The sequence below is a fragment of the Dunckerocampus dactyliophorus genome, chromosome 17 (genome assembly GCF_027744805.1).
Source record: "Dunckerocampus dactyliophorus isolate RoL2022-P2 chromosome 17, RoL_Ddac_1.1, whole genome shotgun sequence".
Classification (NCBI taxonomy): domain Eukaryota; kingdom Metazoa; phylum Chordata; class Actinopteri; order Syngnathiformes; family Syngnathidae; genus Dunckerocampus; species Dunckerocampus dactyliophorus.
In genome coordinates this window covers 10,294,757-10,315,327 of record NC_072835.1, presented here as the reverse complement: position 1 = coordinate 10,315,327, position 20,571 = coordinate 10,294,757, and the positions used below count along the sequence as shown (strand labels likewise).

The 20,571-nt window shown below is 38.6% G+C and overlaps 1 protein-coding gene across 5 annotated transcripts in view; it reads left to right on the top strand.

Moving 5' to 3' along the window:
• The window catches only part of LOC129170543 (transcription factor 4-like), a 231,950-nt gene that overhangs the window by 137,661 nt on the left and 73,718 nt on the right, over nt 1–20,571 (top strand). For 4 of the 5 annotated variants that reach the window (XM_054758287.1, XM_054758284.1, XM_054758285.1 and 1 more), the window contains 2 exons: nt 1,957–2,083; nt 3,567–3,616. In XM_054758287.1, the coding sequence (XP_054614262.1) occupies nt 1,957–2,083; nt 3,567–3,616 (177 nt within the window). Of the gene's footprint in view, nt 1–655; nt 790–1,956; nt 2,084–3,566; nt 3,617–20,571 lie in introns of those variants that run through there. The other variant, XM_054758286.1, reaches the window with a different exon arrangement.

Below are 20,571 nucleotides of genomic sequence, written 5' to 3'. Positions count from 1 at the left end.
AAGAAAAGAAAGAAAAGCAGCACAATCAATGAGACTCTTTTTGTTTTAGTGGGAACCCCCTTTTACCCCCAGATGACACGCACTCTCACAGCACAGGGTGATTGAGATGGTGTTTGTGTGGCTGCGTGTGTGCGTCAGTGCCTTTGTGTCTGACTCCTTCTTGTGTGTGAGACTGACTTTATTTAAGACAAGGACCCTTTTGTTTTAAGCGGGAGAATGGCTCTGAGGCCGAGGCTGGCCTTGTAATTGGCCTACTTAGACCCTGTTTAGCATGAGAAAAGCCTTCCTCGGCTCGCCAGCGCCAAACTTACTCTTGTTTTCAGCCACAGAGAGGACGGATGTGCTGATTAGAATTCAGATAAGTCTGAAAAACATCCACGACCACCTCCACCCTGTGCTTTATATACACTGCACACTAATTACTTAACCACAAAGCTGGGAAAAAAAAAAATCTACAATTTAACGGAGTAGTGGAAGACTCTATTTACAGAATAAAGAGGGGTGGGGGGGGGGGTTCTTATTCACCTCTTTCCTCCTCACTAAGTTTTTATGCCTCTCTCCTCCATCCATCTTTCTTTTCTGCCTTTTATCCCTGCCTTCGCTCCGCTCCCGATCGGCCCAGACGCCACTTGTTGCTGCACAATGATTGAACTTAATTAGAGAGACAATGTGAGAGCTGTTTGCAAAGTTTGAGTTGTGAAACGGGGTCACAGTTAGAGGAGGGAAGAACCAGCAGAGAGGAGAAGTTAGAATCTCAACACTGAGCAGCATGAGGGTGCGTTCATGGAGGTACTGTAAATGACAATCTGCTATTCTTATGTACTTCACTGCTCCTTCTATATTTTCTTTGTATCATTAGTATTTTTATTTAGTATTTACTTTATTCATGTGATTGAATCTGTGTTCTAATTATTATTTGGATTATTATTTGTGTTATATATATCAAAACATTGTAATTATACATTTTAATTACTTTTAATTAACTATATTTAAATATTTAGATTTAGTTTTTGTGTTACCATTATATTCATGTGATCTTATTTTATATTTACTATATACTTTATTCATGTTATTTAACCTGTGTCAGGGAAACTACTGCCAGGACAGCTACATTTAATTATTGTTATTATTTTATTAATTTGTCATTATTTGTACTTATTAATTGTAATTAATTATTTTTAAACATTTAGATTTTTTTTTATAGATTATTCGAAGGTAGTACTAGTATCAGCTGTCATTGTGATTTATTAATATTATATTTATATGTTGTTATTTATTTTGCATTCACTCACATTGCTGTGTTGTTATAATTCGCTAGTGGAAAACTGGCCTTGCAGATATTATGATGGTTTAGAGGTTCAATGCCTGCCTGAAGGGCACACATGTAGTTCCCTCTTTCAGTTTTCCTAAAACCTTTTACCTTAACCCCCCCCACCCCTCCACAAAAGCCCCCGTCCACCCAAAGCGTGTATTTGTTGACAACTCGTAGCTGCTGGCAGAAATCCCAATATTTTTGGTACTTTTTTTTTTTTTTTTTTTTTACTGAAATCACAGAGAATCCTGTTTGTGTGTATTTTTTTTGTGTGATAATATTGCAATAAACCTGGTACTGACTCCAGTGTGGCTATGCATATGTTCAAATGTTGAATTATCTATTCATACACTGAACACACATCCAAATGACGCTGGTAAATGAAACATATATGTACCTATTTCACCTAACGTCCCCTGCTGTTAAGTGGAAAAATGTCTGAATTTTCTTTTCATTAAATGTATTTATTCCTTTTCTTACTGCAATGTGTTTAGTTCAGCGGAGTTCGCTGTGTTTTTCGCGCACTCCAGTCTTCCAAAGAAGCTAAAATTGATTTTGTTTCCATTCTAAAAAAAAAGCCATAAAGACAAATTTGTTTTAATGAGCAGTCCTTCTCTTTGTGTCCTACTATGTTTCCAATCAAGTCGATATTGGGCGGTGAGATGGCTTTGGGGAGTCCCGGTGCCACGTCGCCCACCAAGCCGGCCGGCCAGTACTACCAGCATTACAGCACCAACCCACGGAGGAGACCACTGCATATGGACTCTATGGGTAAGATGCCATTTGCAATAACGGAGCATTGTACTTACACAGGAGCCACATTTTGTCCTTTTTACAACACATCCGGTAATTCAAAGGAGATCCCCGCTTCCTTTCCACTTTCCTTCGTTTGAACTGGGTCCTAGATTATTTGGCATCATTGCTGTTGCCACGGTTACCTTCAAGTTGCTGTGATGAGGGATTATGTACAGAGAATGTACCAATTAAGTTTTTTTGTCAGAATAAATCATATTTCAAGTCAAATTAGTAATTTTTTTTAATAATAGAGATGAATGCAAGTGAACACAAACTGATTTTGTACTGCAAAAATACTACGGCAGTGGTTTATTTAAAATACAGTATTTCTGCCTTGAAAATGTTTTAACCATTTGACCTCAACATTTGAGATGATATTAACTCACTCAGTTGGCAGCTGCGTCCCTTTTTTTTTTTTTTTTACCTTGAGGATGGATTTATTTTTTTTTCAAGAGACCATTTTCATGATCGGAAATATAATCACAACAAATTAACTTGTCCAGCTGTCTTTTTTGGGCGCGTTTCAAATTTCTCAGTCGTTTAATTCCTACACAACGCGGTACGAGGTGGAACATCAACATTTTGTGAAGCCTGAGTTGGCTTTTTTTCAGTTTTTTATTTCATGTGTTTAATTCGAATTGATTTGAGACGCCGCTGTTGTCGTAAATGTAAAAAAAAAAAAGAGAGAGAATGAAAACGTTATCTTCCCTTTCACTCCAGTGTGAGCAGTTTGAAACATAATCAAAAATGAAAATATTGCCAAAATTGCGCTTCAGATGTCCTGTAAAATGGAGCGTAAATTACCTCGGCCCTTTCATTCACATTTATTCTGGGCCAAACATTCTCACCTGATCCCAATTCCTGGTGTGTTTTTTTTCCCCTTTTATTGTTATTTCTTGTTTAGCAAATATTGTGTGATTGCGTGTCAGTGTGGCCACCATGTGTATTTTTCTATAGGCGTGTTTTAAAAGGGAAAACATTCAGGATAATAATGGCCAAATGTAGCCTTGGTAATGTTTGCCTTGATCGGACGCACACACACACACACACACACACACACAAATGATCCTGGGACAATTTCCAAAAAAGCATTTTTCCATCAAAGTCTCACCTTCCCAGTTAATGGACTGCTCCCTCACTCCCTTTGAGGCACTAGAAAAGACAGTCCTAATACAAAATAATATGAACACAACCTCCTTTCTTTTATCAAAGCAAAGAAGGGTGGCGGGGAACGAGCCCGTCTTTTTGTAGTCAGTCTTTTTTTATTCCTCGCATCTTATTTTGTTCCCTTTGTTTGCAGTCTTTGTAAGTACACCGACAAGCAGTGGTAAAATGCGGCCTTGCTCTTTCCTCTTTGCCAGATTGATTCAATCTAAATCAAAATGGCCCTTTAAAAAATTATACCGGTCTGTTAAACCCTCATTTGTCGGCTTATTGTGTGTTTGTTTTTCTCTTTCAGAAATTCACCCTAAAAAAGTACGGAAGGTCCCTCCAGGCTTGCCGTCCTCAGTAAGTGATATCATTGCTCGGGATTCTTGCGTTAAGGTAACATTATTCAGAAAATAGATGCTGATGCTTTGGTTTAGGATCACTGAGGTGCTTTTTTAGTAGAGCGAAGCTGAGGATTGATTTGGTGAATTAATGAAGAGATGGTGCTTTTTTTCCCTCCAAAAAGCATTTTTGGTGCAAAATGAATTTTTTTTTTTTACCAATTAAAAATCCAGGATGTCATTTGGTCTTCAAATGGGTTCCCATAACATAACATAACATAACATAACATAACATAGCATAGCATAGCATAGCATAGCATAGCATAGCATAGCATAGCATAGCATAGCATAGCATAGCATAGCATAACATAACATAACATAACATAACATAATATAACATAACATAACATAACATAACACAACAACATAAGACATTAATAATTTAACATTTCACAAAACATTACATATAACATTTCACATAGCATAACATAACATAACGTAACATAACATAACATAACATAACATAACATAACACAACAACATAAGACATTAATAATTTAACATTTCACAAAACATTACATATAACATTTCACATAGCATAACATCGCATAGCGTAACATAACATAACATAACATAACATAACATAACATAACATAACACAACAACATAAGACATTAATAATTTAACATTTCACAAAGCATTACATATAACATTTCACATAGCATAACATATAATAACATTAATAACATTTCACATAACATATTGCATTAACATAATATTTAGCATAACATAGCATATAGCATAACAAGCACAACAAGAACGTTTTCACTTCGGTGCACAAATGAGAGTTATTTAAGAAAAGTACATGTTAGGTTTAAACATACATGCAAATTGCTTTTATTGTTGTTGGCTTTATCGGGGTACATTTTCAGGGTCGAAATGAGCATTGAATGTTTTGCAAGTGTGTATGGATATTTGCCAGTCAGATTCTTTGTTGTAGCGTTAGGTTTTATTCATAACAATGTGACATCATCTACAATGTGACGTTATTTTATTAACATTGTGAGATTCTTGGTTGCATTTCATTCTCCAAATTCTTTCCTTTGCTTTGAGTCGTTTCACGATTTATGGATTCATGAAAGTAATCATGAAAAAAAGATGTGTTCGCACGAATTCTGTTCTTTTTTTAACGATGGCCTTGGTGGAGGAAATAGCGCAGAAAATGTGATGAGAGGGCATCGGGTAGAAATGAGTTGGAGTTCTTGAAAGTGTCGTTTAGGTGATTGTTTCACATATAAAGGGATCTTTACTGGCTTGGCAACTACTAAAAAAACATAGTGAATAGGTTGCATTTTGCTGTATTTTGCTCTTTTTTTCTGCATCAATTTTGCCTGTAGAGTTATTTTTATTCTCCAACGCTGACCTCATTAATCATCACTTAACGACTGCTGAATGCGCATTGTGTCAGCTGCCTATTTGGCTCGGCAGGAGTCCGGCTTTCTGTGACCTCGGCCCACTTGGTCCCTGATTCCTCTTCTCTTTCCTTTCTGGGCCTGCGTCATCCGCACTCTCTGTGTGTGCGTGTGTGTGTGTGTGTGTGTGTGTGTGTGTGTGTGTGTGTGGAAGCAGAGAGAAAGCATGGATTGCTTTACAGATGCTTTTGGTGTTCAGCTTTGGTGTAAGCAAACATGGCTGCTTTAATTGTTAATGACACGGGGTTTCACATGGCAAGACTGTCCTAAACTTGACAGTACAATAGGAATATTTGTCTAACTCATTGCCTCTCAAATAGTGGGGCGGGTGAACTGTCGGAAACAGGCTAAAGCAAAGCTACGTATATATGCTAAGACAGAAAAGACAGCCTGCATGTCAGATTTGTGTTATAGGTGACAAAGCGTATTACACCTTTTTGCTCTTTGTTTTTAAAATGCTGTTGTTGTTTTTTTTCGTTTTCCTGTTTATTTGTTTGAGGGCTAATTAAAAACGGAGCTGCAGGCCACAAATGGCCCCCGTCCACTGGGTTGATACCAAGAAAGCTTTCTTTTGATGCTGCAGTGACAAATCAGTCTTTTCTTTAGATGTTTTTGTCCTCCGCATTGAGCGTGTCGGGGCCGTAGATTTTCTTGCCAAGGTTTCCGCTTATGCACATTTGGTAAGAAATGGTTGAACACCTACTATTATGTTTTGCACTCAGACTGGTTGTTTTTTGTTTTTTTGTTGTTTTTTTTTTAAATCAGCAAGCGCATGCGGTAACAGCGCCTGCACAAGCTTTATGTGCATAAGCAAACAGTGCCGCATCCTGCTGCCACACACTGCACAAACATGAAACGAACAATGCCCTCCATGAAGACAGCCTGCCCTCCGAACATTATATTTGGCCTCAATGCACTACTTTCTGCTACCATTTCAAAGCCGTCGAGATGAGCTGAAATGGGCATGTTACAGTATATCTCTACATATACATCACATAAGACCACATTACTTTTCTTTCTTTTTTTTTACTACTAAATTTTTGTGTCGACAGCTAAACGGACTGAGTGTCACATGTGGAAATATTTATGACATACTTATTGTGGCTCTGAGAAAAAAAAAAAACATAGTATAGCGGTAAGGAAATTTACACAGCGACAACACTTTTGTACGTTATTGAATACAGAGCAGTGATTCAGTTACAAAATGATTGCACCCTCCATCCCTAGTTTCCAATGGACTTCATTGGCCTGTGGTTATTTTCGGATAAAACGAAGGGCTGCTGTTACAAAGACAGTTACCACATCTCGTTTGAGCCTGGCTGGCACCCTTATTTGATGAGTCTGCTATAGCTTGTTTCACATGAGAACATGTGTTTAATATAGGCATATATTTTTGTTAGATTTGGTGCTACATTAAATAAAAAAAATGCTTCCTCATCTATTGACATTACTGATGTGGTCAGGATACTGTATGTGTATCTCTACCTGTAACCCAACACTACATCAGGCCTGTACTTCTGTTCCGTCAAAGAACATCTGCGCAGACGAGATTTGCACATAATTATTGAACAACAAAATACACCGTAGTTCAGTTTATTCCAAAAACTCTACCGTTATTTTAGTTTGCTGACTTTCTCATGTGATGGTGATGCAGTCAAACCCATGTAAGTCAACCAACTCATCGATCAACCAACTGAAGCTCAATGGGGCGAGTTTGGCTCAGTTTCTGCGCGTGGATTGAGGCATGGGTTGGTTACCACGGTATGAAAAAGTCAGTGTTTCGTCCTGTTTGTACGATGTGAGAGAAAGTGGAGGTCCAGCGCGGCTACTACAGGGGATACTTTCTCACATCCTGTGTTATTCCTCGCAGTGGAAACTGGGCTTCCATGTGTTGAAACCAGAAGCGTGTGCTATGTTGCCCTGCATCGGGCATTGATGGCACAGGTGCGGTTCGCTGCTTCGTTAGCATTGGGCGGCGCCGGGGCGGCCATGCTGTTACCGCCGTTTGTCGGTCGACATATTACTCACTTGGAGGGTTACCAAATGTGGAAATGTGATTGGAGTGGAGGATAGGTGGTATCAATAGGTGGTATCGAGCGTTTGCTCTCCACTGAACAACAAGCAACAACCACTTAACGACGTCTCAGTTGCTAACAACAATCACATGACCCGGAAACGGAAGTTTGTGGCAAAGTGTGAACCGCCACAATGAAATAGTAAAATAACATTAGTAGCATTAATAGCGTTTATTGCATTTGCTTTGTTTTTTTTCACTAAGAAAATATCTATTGTGTTGTGACTTGAGTTGCATGATTAGTCTCAGTAGACTGCATTGAGAACTGCATTTTATGTATTTATTATTTATTTAGAAAGAATCGTGTTATATGGTTTAAAAATGACTGTTCAGCAGAAAAGTTAGTTTATCTTCTTTTCAATAAAGATATTTCAAAATAGCACGTTTTAGAGCTGAAACCGTCAAATGTAGGAAGTTATCGTACCGTCAGAATGTCATACCCGTCCGTGCTTACGCGGATTGTAATGGGCCTGTGTAACCCAGGTCTCATGTAGTTAATTTATAAATTAGCGTTAGCTTTAGCTGGATACACATCACAATGCTAAATTATGATACCAAGGCCTAATCACATGTGCGATTGCTAGGCTAACTAGCGATTGCTAAATGGCATTACATTTCTATTCTTCCATACTTCCATACTTTCCATAGTTACAGCATATATTCACCTTTTGCAGTTCACAAGAAGCTAATATCAGCACCAAGGGTAGTCGACCTTTGATGATAGACGTATTTGTTACTACTTAACGATGTCTCGTTGTGCGCTTTCCCGACGATAACGTCTCTCTGCTTCCCGCTCCCTCTGTCTAACCTGCACTTTCTCTTAGTCCCGCCCCCAACACTTTGGATTGGCTGTCACATTTCCAAAGACCCAATGACAATACAGACATTAAATGATTGACCGACTGCTACTAACAAGTTGGAAATACAGCTAATACAAGTTGCACATCAACCACACTTTCAAATAACAGATATTGCAAATGACCATAAAACGTTATTTATTCAACTATTCAACTGTAAATATGAGATTTATATCTTTTAACCAATTTGAATACTATGAACTCCTTTAATGCATTATCACAATAAGTAACTTGCTATCATGCACTGTATGCTGGAGAATTTTATAAAGGGCTACACCAGTTTAGAACAAAAAGTACAGGGACAATTTTTGTCCCAGTCCACCCCTGGATAAGATTATAAAATGGATGAAAGCAGAAGATTCCAAATAAAAATATGCACAAATGGAGGAAAACAACGTCAACAAACGCAGTCATCCAGGTGAGGGTAATCCGCAAAGGCTGGATGAGGGGAACTGAACACTTCTTGTTTGTTGAAGACGTTTATTCCAAAAAGCTTCTTCATTTCAAGATTTTAGATGCGGAGTTTCGCTATTTATGTCTGTGGTGGGCGTGTCCCTGGGGGTGCTACTATGAAGTGCTACAACTAGAGGTACCTTTGTTTGGACAAATACAACAATGACAACAAAAATAGCTCATAAGAGTTACATGTTTTTGCAGTACAATGCTATAGCTAGTCAAGCTAGTCAAGAACTTAAATGATTCTGTTTTTTATTTAAAAAAAAACATGGAATTTGCTAGATAAAAGAAACTTTTCTGAGCTTTATTTGTTATCTTCATTATAGTTGTCCAAACAAATGTCTTTAGTTGTACCAGGCATTAAAATGGATCAATAAACTGCAGAAACAAGGGTGGTCTAATCATTTTTTCCATGGCTGTAGGGTTGTTGTTGTTGTTTTTGTTGGCCGGCGTGGCTGGTGAACGGCTGTCTTGCAAAACAACAGGTCGTTCGCCTGCCTAGTGGCAAAACAGCTCATTAGTGGCCACTCGTCTTGTGGAATGAGACAATCGTTGGGGGAGAGATGCCAAATAACAGCTGATGGTGCAAACCTCCCCTTTCTGTTTACAAAGGGCTTCTCCAGTTTGACATAGATAAACTTAAACAGGTTCCACTGTATAAATAATGCTTTTCGTTCACTTTTTCGTTTGTATTGTTGTACACTGCCATACACAAACGCAAAAGAGAACCTTTTTATAGAGAAACGTAAGTATGGGATATGTCAGCACACACAAATACCACACACATACCGTACACACACCAGTAGTTGCATGCATGAGTGCGTGTGTAATTGATACACTTAACTGTTTCTATTTCACTTTGAGTCAAATTACATTCAAATTGATTGCACCATTTATTGTGAATGCCACCATAATTCATATACGGTCTGTATTAAGAGTTTATCACATTGTGATGCGGGTTGTTTTCTATCCACTGCAGGCGATGGACTTTGCCGTTTGGATTTCATTTATTTCTCATGTTTCTGTTTTTTTTTTTTTTTTTTACTCCCCACCCTGCAAGTTTGTTGTTGTTTGTCAAATTTGGTTTGCTGAGTCAATGATTTACTTTGAGGAACAATTAAATCTCACACGAGAGGAGAGCGTGGGATGTCTTTGTAATCAAAAGGAAATTAGGCATCAGTTGCTAACATTAGCAGGACGCGTCGCGCTTTGTCACTGTGCTTCTCTGATGGCGTTCAAAGCTCAGCGCCACGGAAAATACAAAGCAACAAAACAAGGTATAAATCAAAAATTAGCCCGCAAAACGCCCATCAATCATTCATGAAAGTCAATGATGGAACAGAAAGAAATGAACATCTATGTGACGGTCTTATTGCTTTCGTTAATATTCTAAAACAGTTGATTTGTTCGCTTGTTCCTTTTCAAGATGCAGACAGACAAAAGCTGCTGTCTCGACGACACCGCTTGGGATTCATTTCACAATTAGGACTAAAATGAAGAAAATTCAGGATGCCATTTGGCATCCATAGGGACAGAGTTTCGAAATCAACGTAACACGGCGTTGTGTAATGTAGTGTAACATAGTGGTTTCTAAACTAGCGTCGTGTTGCGTAAGGGAACAAATCGGTGCACTTTGCTTATCATTCTCTCAAAATTCTCAAAATGTTTGTCTTTTTTCCACTCTAAATCTGATAATACACACGTTGAACTTCTCAAATTGGCCCAGCACCTTAAGTAACAGGACTGAAAGTAACAGGAGTGAGTTTTTGGCATTCGTCAAACTCCGTCAAAGCTGAAATATCATTGAATATACAGCATCACCGTTTGACGATCGCTCCCTTACTCTATCACGTTTTTTTGAAACTTAATAAATGGCCGCTTTTTTGTTGTTTGCTATTATTTGTCAAAAAATATTGAAAGACAAGTGATATGTAGTATTCTGGTCCCTAGGCATCAGTAATGTTACATTGATGAGACATGCCATTACATTACATCACCTTACCACTGCATGGAGTCAGCCATTGGAATAACTGACATGACACTGGAAAAAAGTTTATTCTCCCATTCCGTGTGGAAGTGGTAGGTTTTTGGCTTCTTACTTTGTCTTTCTTCCCCACTTTGTTTGAAAATCTGAGTTTAGAATAAGTAAACTGGAGGCTAACTAGTTAGCCTGGTAGCATGCTATGTTTAAAGCGGTGGCTGTCTCTCCCTGCAGTGATCCTGTAGCTTGCACATTACAGTTGAGCAATCCATTGTCAACAAGGAGTTTAAAGGTGGTTATAGGGGTGTTATTTCATTTCTAGAGGGCTTTAATAATGGTAAAAGTTGGATTTAGAAAGTCATACACTGTTTTTTTTATCTTCTAACTATGAAAATATTCAATTTTTTAATATTGAAGCCCACTTTGCGGAAATTCACTTATCGCGGTCGGGTCTGGAACCAATTAACCATGACAAAAGAGGGACAACTGTACAGCAAAATAAATGAGCGAAGTTACGTTTGGCCGTCCCATGGCCTGCAGAGGATCTGAATGATGCAATTTCCTGTGGACCATGTGACTTGGAGAATATTCCAAATTTTTCATAGGAGGTAATGTTTTCGGGTAACAGGACCGAGTGAAAACCCAGGGACACGACTAAACTATGAATTTTAACTAAACAGTTTTAATGTCGTTGTAAGGAATAACACAAATATGTAAAAAAGATTTCTGAAGAATTTAAATGACTGTTCGTGACGTCTAATTTGAGGAATCAAAGACAAGCAACAAATAATACTTTTTTTCAATTCTGATTTTGTGGGTTGTTTAATTGAAGTTAATCTTTTAAATTGTATTTATTGAATGTGCAATCAGTTCAATGTGCACGACACATATTTTACACTTTATTTTAGTGTACTTTTATACAGTTTATATGTTGGGGACGTAAATGTCTCAGTCAGTGGAATGGCCCATGACATAACATACTAACATGCACTTTAACAATAATAACACAACACAACACAGCCACAGAATCCAAAGCAAATATGACGTAGTTAAAACTAAACCTAAAGTAAAAAGTCAGACTTATTACCGCAAGTATATCCTTTATATTGTCATGTCAGTGTAGATATTCCCATGTGGAAAGTGTCAACGTGTTAAATGTCTCCTTTATCTCCTGTAAAATGACACTTAGAGGATTTTAGATGACTTCTTCAGGGATGGATTCATTTAGAGACTGGATCCCAAAGGCGTTTAATACTTAGTTTTTAATCCCTGATCACTTTAATTCCTCTCAGTGGTCTCAGTGACCAACTCCGGTCTCTCTCTCTCTCTCTCTTTGTGTTTCTCTGTCTCTCAGATGTGGTTTTGTTTAAAGTAGCGTAAATTCAATTAAGCCAGGTCTTGCAGATGACACAGTAGGAAAGCCAGCGGTCCAGGAGTGGGGGACACGTCAAGTGAGGAGGGGTGCAAGGAAGCTTTTTTTTTTTTTTAGTGAGCCATCCTGCCCCCTTCAGGCAGTCGCCGGCATTGCAGACTGGAATGACTCATGAGGGTTGGAACAGGATCTCACACTAATCATTCTACTTGTGCTTTATATTCAAATGATATTATAATCAGCATAATTTCAAACTATGAACAAGCCACGAAACAAATACAATTATGTCAGTTTACTGCGTTTAAATTCTACATGGATTCTACATGGATGTGCTCTGATCAGGGTTTTATGCCCGACACCGATGATCCATGAGTGAAATCGGCCGATACCAATACCTATCACATAGATTAACTGTACATTTTTCAATTTATTTATGTGCTATTAGCTAGGGGTGCCGTATAAGGGGGAAGAGTTAGGACAATTTGAAGGTCCCCTGACTGCCGGGGGGCCCAAAATTGATGTAATTTTAAAAAATAAATAAGGGGTGCCCAACGTAATTTTTTTTTTTTCTTTTCATGGGGCCCAGAGTTCCTGGTTGCACCCCTGCTCCTGGCTGTATGATATAAAAAAGGGAACCATAAAATCACCTTCATTTAGACAAAAACACATTTGACTGACTTGTTCAAGAGAACAAGTATCACTGGTGATACTTCCAGAGGACGAGACGCCTTCTTTAAGGAAACTTTGGATGTGAGAGTGCATTGATGGCACGCTAACGGGACTTCCAGGTATCGTGCAGCGTGGCTGCACGTGAGAGAGCAGCCAGCAAGCCCGGTGTCTTCCACCGCTGATCACCTAGTCCGATTAATTCAGTTATTTTTCAGGCTATTTGCGTTAGACCTCTGACTATCACGTACATACGGGGGAGTGTTGTCCAGCATTTTGGCTGCGTTACCTCCCGTTTGACTGATGATCACGTCGTGAGCCTCGAAAAATCACCACACTCCCTCAAGTGTATTCAAATAAAGCTTTATAACGTGCTACCCCGGCGAGGTATTTTGTGTGGCATATTTTGCTGCACAATTTATGTCACGCTCACAAAGTTCCACACGGCAGAGATGTTTGATTTGGGTTTGGCAAGCCTGTGCAGTGTGAAGGAAAGTGGGCGGGGGGCGATTGCTACGGGCTACGGCTGATACCGATCGATCGGAGCATCTCTAAACTTTACATTCATATTACCCAATACAGTAGACCGAAAATTATCCTTTTAAGACATAAATGAGACTCGTAAATAAGTGCTCGTGTGTGTAACAGTAAAAGTGTGGAGGATGGGAAGTTCTGATTATTAATAGTACGATTATTATGTTATTATTCTTGTGCCAGTTATTGAAACCTGCAATAAAAACCTGCTGTTCGGGCGATCAAGTCTGGCGCTTGTGTCTCACCAAACATGGCGGTATCATTACTGACACCGAGTGACCAGTGTATAATACTACATATCATCGCCACGTTTTTGAATGCGTCTTCTGAATGTCTTATATTTGTATTTTACTTCATTTAGTCATTTGTATGCTTGAAAATGCTTAATGTAGGCAACAAAGATGCAAAATATGCTTAAATATGCATATTTTTTCCTAATAATAGGCCATATTCAACCATGAAACATCATGTTATAGATAGAGAGATAGACAGACTGACAGATAAAGAGTGAATCTGCAAAATTCGAACGGCGATGCGGCGAGGGACGACTGTATCTCATATATCATATAGTTTAATCTACATGCATCTAAGGTCATGCGGTTGTAATGTTGATTTATATGGCATGCACCACATTTTACAAGTCTCCACGAGAGTGCATAATTGTGGCTGCTTTAAGGTCAATAGGTTCAAGAATATAGAATCCTCATCAAACTAACTTCATTACCTCTCAGAATCAGCTTTTGTTACCTTTGTGTCTCCTGTCCTCAGCTTTGTGTCTAGCGCTGCTGATGGCGTTTCTTTTTTTTTTTTTTCTATTTGCAGTCATTAGTGTTACACTATCTATGTAGCAGATGTTGGATTACTTATGTATTGAGTCTTGTAAAGGTTAAGTGTGCTTGCCAAGGACGGATTACAAAACACGACTAGTAGCCGCTGCCTAGGGCTCGCGGACCCTCCACAGCCCCAAAAGACCTTGAATTACAGTGGATCCCGGCACATTCACAATTCAGCATTAACAGCCCTGCAAATTCCGATTTTTTTTTAGTCAAAATGTATTTATTTTTAAAGAGAAAAAAAAATAGAAATGTAATTTTTTTTCCTCCTTAATTTTGTTTTTCTTCACTTATGGGTGTTGGATATCATTATTGTGGTTAAAAAAAAACACTCATGGTGTTTCCCGGGCTCTGTGTAAGATAATGTGCACCTCATTGTACATCGAATATGTCATAATATGGACGGACAGAGGCGTTGTCATGCGCGACCATGTCAGAAGTGGTTGATTTTTCAGGCTTCTGATTGGCCACAATGCACATGACAGCTGGCGAATGTTTTTCCGTGGACGGACATTTACTTAAAACTCCGCTAGTGTGGCTGGAGATTTTTTTTAACACCAGTGTGGCGTGTTTTGGAACATGTCTGTTCGTGGGGCCACAGCCTCCGTGTGAACGCACTTATGCTCTCAAAAGACTAAGTGCAAGTGCAGTATTGCTCAAATTGGGACACAGTCTAAGTATGTGAAATGGCAGCTCCTGTATTGTTTAATCCAGGGCTGTCCGAAGTATTTTCACCCGGGGCAACATACTGTAAACAACACACGTACGTGCGCTAAGCAGTTATGTGTATTTCAAGATACTGCATCTCAGCTTTGTCATATATGTGGCAAAGCTTGTGAATTTCTATCATTAGTATAAAGTTTGATCTTTTTTCCTAGCTTTGCTTTTGTTTTCTTTAATTTTACATTTTTTGATATTTAAACTTTTCATATAATCTTTGTAAATTGTCTTCTTTTAATATTATGACTTTATTCCCATCCATCCATCCATCCATCCATCCATCCATTTTCTATACCGCTTCATCCTCATTAGGGTCGCGGGGGCATGCTGGAGCCTACCCCAGCTGACTTCGGGCAACAGGCGGGGTACACCGCCTTTATTCCCATATTTTTTTTAATTTTTTTTTACCCCAAAACAATTTTCCAAAAATTATTTTGCTTTGTTTGTTTCTCAAAAAATAATATATTTTTTCTTTAATATTTTAACTCTATGCTACATTATACGGCTTTATTTTTATTTTTTTATTTTAAAATTGCAACTTTTTTCTTGTTAGACTACTTTTTTATTGCAACTTTTTTTTTTTTACTTCCTTCTTGTACAATTATAGTAGTTTTTCCTATTTCTGCTGTTGTTGTTTTTTTGTTTTTTTGAATTTTCCAACTATTTCAACTTTCTTCTTGTAAATTTTCTTCTCGTAATTATGACTTGGTTCTCCTAATATTTTGACCTTATTCTCGTAACATTACAACTTTTCCCCCAACCTAATTTTGCCCCCAAAAAATACAACTATATTTGTTTTTTTTATAACTTTTAAAAAAATATTTCAACTTTATGCTACTAAAATGCTATTATTATTTTTTCTTAAGATGTTATTCTCGTAAAATTACAACTTTTTTTGTTACAGTGCATTTTTTTTCACTTTTTTTTGTAAAATTACTGCTGATTGTTTTGCTGTCGCTGGGTTTTTTTTTGTTTGTTTTTTTTTTAATTATATACATTTTTTTCAATAAAAAAAAGCCTCGTTTAATCCCAAAGAAGGCTCTATGCATTTGGTTTTCAGGTAACAAACTGAGATTGTAGATGTTTTGCGTCCTTGTGAGGACATCTGTCATCTAAACAGACTTCTCTCTCCCACACACATGCGGAATGAAGGCCTTAAGCACATGTGAGTGTTCCTGAACAGCATTCGTCTGCAGTATCAGGCAGCACGTGCACGTGAATGCACACATATCCACCAGTTACTCCTGAAAATACTTGAAAATGTAACTTTGATCGCTGATTTTCACAAACAGGAAGCAGCAATGTAAAGCCCCCGTAGGCTAAACATGATGCATAAGCAACAGTGTCATTCTTGTGCTTCATTGGAAATCTTTGTTCTCTCCTTTTCAGATGATTATCTTGATTATCAGTTCTCTGTGAGTTACCTCGTGCACAACACCAACAAGTGTTCAGAGAGTGTTGCCTGCTGACAGCTAATTGCTCCGTGATCTTAACATGACAAGCTGTCGAAAGCTGTTTTTGACGGGGGATGGGGGGGGGACATGTGAGAGATCATTTGCAGCACGTGTTAAGCAGTTGATGATGTTTACATGTCGAACTGCTTGTTCAAATCTGTCTGCGCTGAAACTTTTTGAGCCTCTCACAATTTGTCGATATTTGGATGGATGAACTGAATCCATTGCGCGAGAATCTGAACGCGCGAGTGATCCAAAAATAATCAACAGTGTAGAAATTTAGACTTAGATTTAAGCCTATAACCTTAAAATAACACATACATCTGTTATAACAATGGTTTGTAGCAAAGATAATCAACAAAACTCGAGTCTTTGTCGAGTGCCCGCAAGTTCATGAAACTCAAGTCTTCATCAAGCACCAGTGAGTGAGCGAAGCTCGAGTCTTCGTCCGTGAGCGAAAGGAACTCGATTATTCGTCGTGAGTACCCGTGAGTCAGCAAAACTTGATTCTTCCGAGTACCCGTGAGTCAGTGAAACTCTCGTCTTCATCGCAAGTACCTTCGGGTCAGGGAAAACTGAGTGTTTGTCGAGCACCCATGAGTCAATAAAGCACAAGTCTTCACGAGTACCCGTAAGTCAGTGAAAGGTGATTCTTCCGTGTACCCGTGAGTCAGTGGAAGTTGATTCTTTGTCAAGTACTCGTGAATCAGCAGAAGTCCAGTCTCCGTTGAGTCCCCTGATGCAGCTCAGGTAGATATGATGTTTTTGACTGATTATGTCGGCTCTTCTAGGGAGCGCTGACTAAGGTAAAACATGATTTTGTCAAAAAAAGACTTAGGTCGTTATTTGAAGACGGTGACGATATACATTACATTTGGACTTCATTTTAGACTTTGCAGGCAATGAAAAGTTTTCTCGTCACAAGCCAGAAAAACCATCAATCAATAGACACGTGCATATCATCATCCTCTTTGAAGGACATTTGCATATTTTTAGCCGCATCGTACGCTACATTTAATTCAACAAGCTTTGCAGGAAGTTGCAGTCAGAAGTTTTCCTCTTTTTGTCGTTAACCCCCACCCGCTAATAGCGTTTCCCCCCAATTTGTAGAATTTTTCAAAATGTTCTGTTTGTTAAGCTGAAAGGAAAATCACAGAAAAATCACCATAAGGGCTGCTTTGCATTTTTAATTAAGAAACTAACATATGAATATATTTGCATATTATTGAGTTGCAGATTAAATCATGCATACATAATTAGCATGCAGCAGCGTGCGTGCGTTCGCCTCTCTCTACCGCTCTCCATCTCAGCTCTGTGCTTACCGTGTTTTCCGATGGCTGTCGCGCACACACACACGCGTACGCACACACACACACGCACACACAAACACTTTATTGAGACTCTCAAAGACTCACTTCACAGACACACGTACCCGCCCTCTCCAAACACTTACTCTCTGCCTCTCTGCTCAGTTTGTATTTCCAAGAAAATTAGCGTCTGATTTTCACCATCAAAACTGAGGCCATAAGTTGTATTGGTATATTTTTAAATGCTGATTACAGTGGAGCGAGAGAAAGCAAAACACAATCTTAGGGTCTTCGTTCTTGTGGTCTTTCAGTCTCCTCATCTTGTACAACATACCAACACATTATTTTAATTTGTCTCGTCATACAATTAATGCCATCCATCCATTGGTATTTCAGCACGACTGCGTACGACACCTGACAATAAAGACACGTACTGATTTGTAACATTTAGCAAATCGCTGGTAAGCTAGTTAATAGACTACTTATTACTGAATAATAACTTGTTAGTATTTTTAATGTGCTATAATTAAACCACTCTTGATTATTTACGGCTTCAGGGAGAACCTCGTTAATTAACATTTCTTGTGACAGCTTGTCGGCCATAGCGAGACTGTCACTTTTACCAAGATGTAGGCTTAAGACTGAACTACTTAAAAAATCCACAAAAAGGATGGTTTTTTTCCCACTTCAGAAACTTGGATCTACGAAAAATGGTGAACTTTGTAGTCATCTACAAGACACCGTTACGTTCTGGAAACGCCGATGGCGAAAACATGCGGGTAACTGATACGGCCATTGGTCAAAGTTTGTGCTTTGGTAGGCAAACAAACTTTTGTGTCTCACAGAGCACATGACTATGAAGCGTTCAAGGACCGCCGGACATAATTTGAAAACGCTTTAATGGAAAAAAAAAACATAATTAATGAAGCTTAAAGACATAAACGTAAAAACTAACTATTAACTATATAACTATGAACTATTGCCAACCTATAGTGAATGAGGTGATTTCTACGGAAAAAATCAGTCTATTTTTGGAGACACAAATTAACGAATTAAAAAAATTTTGACCAAAGTCTGCAAATTTAACAAACATATTTCAAGTGAAAGACAGTGTGCCTAAAAGCGTACATTTGCCAACACAGTATAGGACAAAGTATATGGAGTATAGGCGATAACAGCCGAGCGGCGGCGTGGAAGCGACTTGAACCCGGTGGATCTCCACAGCTACGTGCCCACCTGGCCCCCGCGTCGAAGTGCGGTGCACCGGTTTTTGAACACTTCACCGCCGTAAGCGGACAAAGTTGAGTGCATAAGATGAAAGCTGCCTGATTGTTCAGCACAAATGAGAACACTGCTGCACGCTGCAACTGTTAAGTCAGCGCTTCAGGTAAGGAACGTAACTACAAATAATCATCACCCTGTTCAAATTCTTACTGTTGCACTTGCGTCTTCCTAAATAAAAAACACTGTAAACCAAGGTTGTCACAATCCCCCTGCAGTACCATTGTCAGCAGTTATGTAACACATCATCAATACTGTATATATCAGCACCTCCAGTATAATTCTGCAAGTATGTCATTATTGCGCCTGCTGTAAAACGCATGCATACAAGTGCCTGATTGGCTGTTCTTGTTCACCAATAACTGTCCAGCCAGGTCAACAAATGACAAAGTAGTGGTAAAGCTACTGTGCAGCAAGTAAGTAAGAAAGCACTTGTGTGTGAAGTCAGGAGGAAAAGTGAGTGGGGATTACCCATCATTTGTCTAGCAAAGAGGAAGAGAGGGATCATTCCGGGGACAAATGAGAAGCAAGTGGACGAGTGTGTATAAGAGAAGGATGCTGGAACCTTCAGGAACAAATTCATCAACAATCCGCTACAATACCACAATAATGACATAAATCAGGACATCAGAATAATATAGTAACAACATAAAGTTTAACAGTAAATAATTCATTATTCATCTCAATAGCAGAGTCATATATGCCATTTATAACAATTATTAAGCAATTTACAGTAACTCCTTGTTCATCGTGGTTAAATGGTTCCAGACCCGACCGTGATAAGTGAATTTCTCCAAAGTAGGATTCCTTATTTATAAATTGAATATTTTGTAGTTAGAGCATAGAAAACCTGTTTACGACCTTCTAAAAATGACTTTTTTTTTTACATTATTAGAGCCCTCTAGACATGAAATAACACCCCATAGTCACCTTTACAATCATACTACCGTATATAGTAGACATACAGTAATAACAGAAAATAAGACATAAATAAGACATAATATAGGCTCACACACATTAGCATTGGGAGAGTTCCTGGTTGTCTTTTTTTTTTTACACTTCCTGTTCTGTACAGTATGTCCTGTGGTGGTTATTGTTTCATCAGTGTAACAACTTAGTGACCAATATAGACATGTCATCACGACACCCTTGAATGCATCTTCTGACTGCCTTGTATTTGTATTTTATTTCATTTAACCATTTTTATGCTTGAAAATTCACACAATTTATGCAACACAATACTTAAGATTTGCTTGAATATGCATATTTAACCATGAAACTGTGTAAAAAACTGTGCTAGAGTGAGGTTGTAAAATTCTAAGCGCAAAGTGGCGAGGGATTACTGACACCAAAACATGTTAATCTTGTTATTTTCGCCATGAAAAATAACAATGAAAGGCGTATTTCCTCCTATTTCCTATATTCCTTGAAATATTTACAATTTTTAAAAATGTTTGTCACTTTTTCCGGATCTGGCGGAGGTGGACAAGTGACGTCTACACTGCCTGTAATTATGCTCCATTTCTGTTGTTTGTTATATATTTTTTTTTATATTTTGCCCGCTCGTTGTGTTGAAGGCTTTTGCTGGAGACGGCGTAAGCGTGTTCACATTTGAAATCACCATTCACCACGTCAGCTGAACGGCAAACTTCGTGGGACAAATGTTTCAATACTGCCCCACACATAAAAATAAAAAGTCAAAAACCCACAAGGCGTTCGACAGTGGAAAAGCGTGCCAAGGTGGCAGTAGGTCAATCTATATTTCTCCTGCTAATGTGCTCCGTAGTAGCCAGTCTCGTGCTAGTGGCTAATGCAGTGTGGATTCCTCACTCACGAGCTAGCTGGGCGGCTAATGTGCTATCTGCTGTAGCTATCACTGGCAGTAAAACATATCATGCTCCTCACAACACAATATTCGTGAGTGTTATTATTGTTGTGAAGACGTCACTTGCTTCGCGTACGTTCAT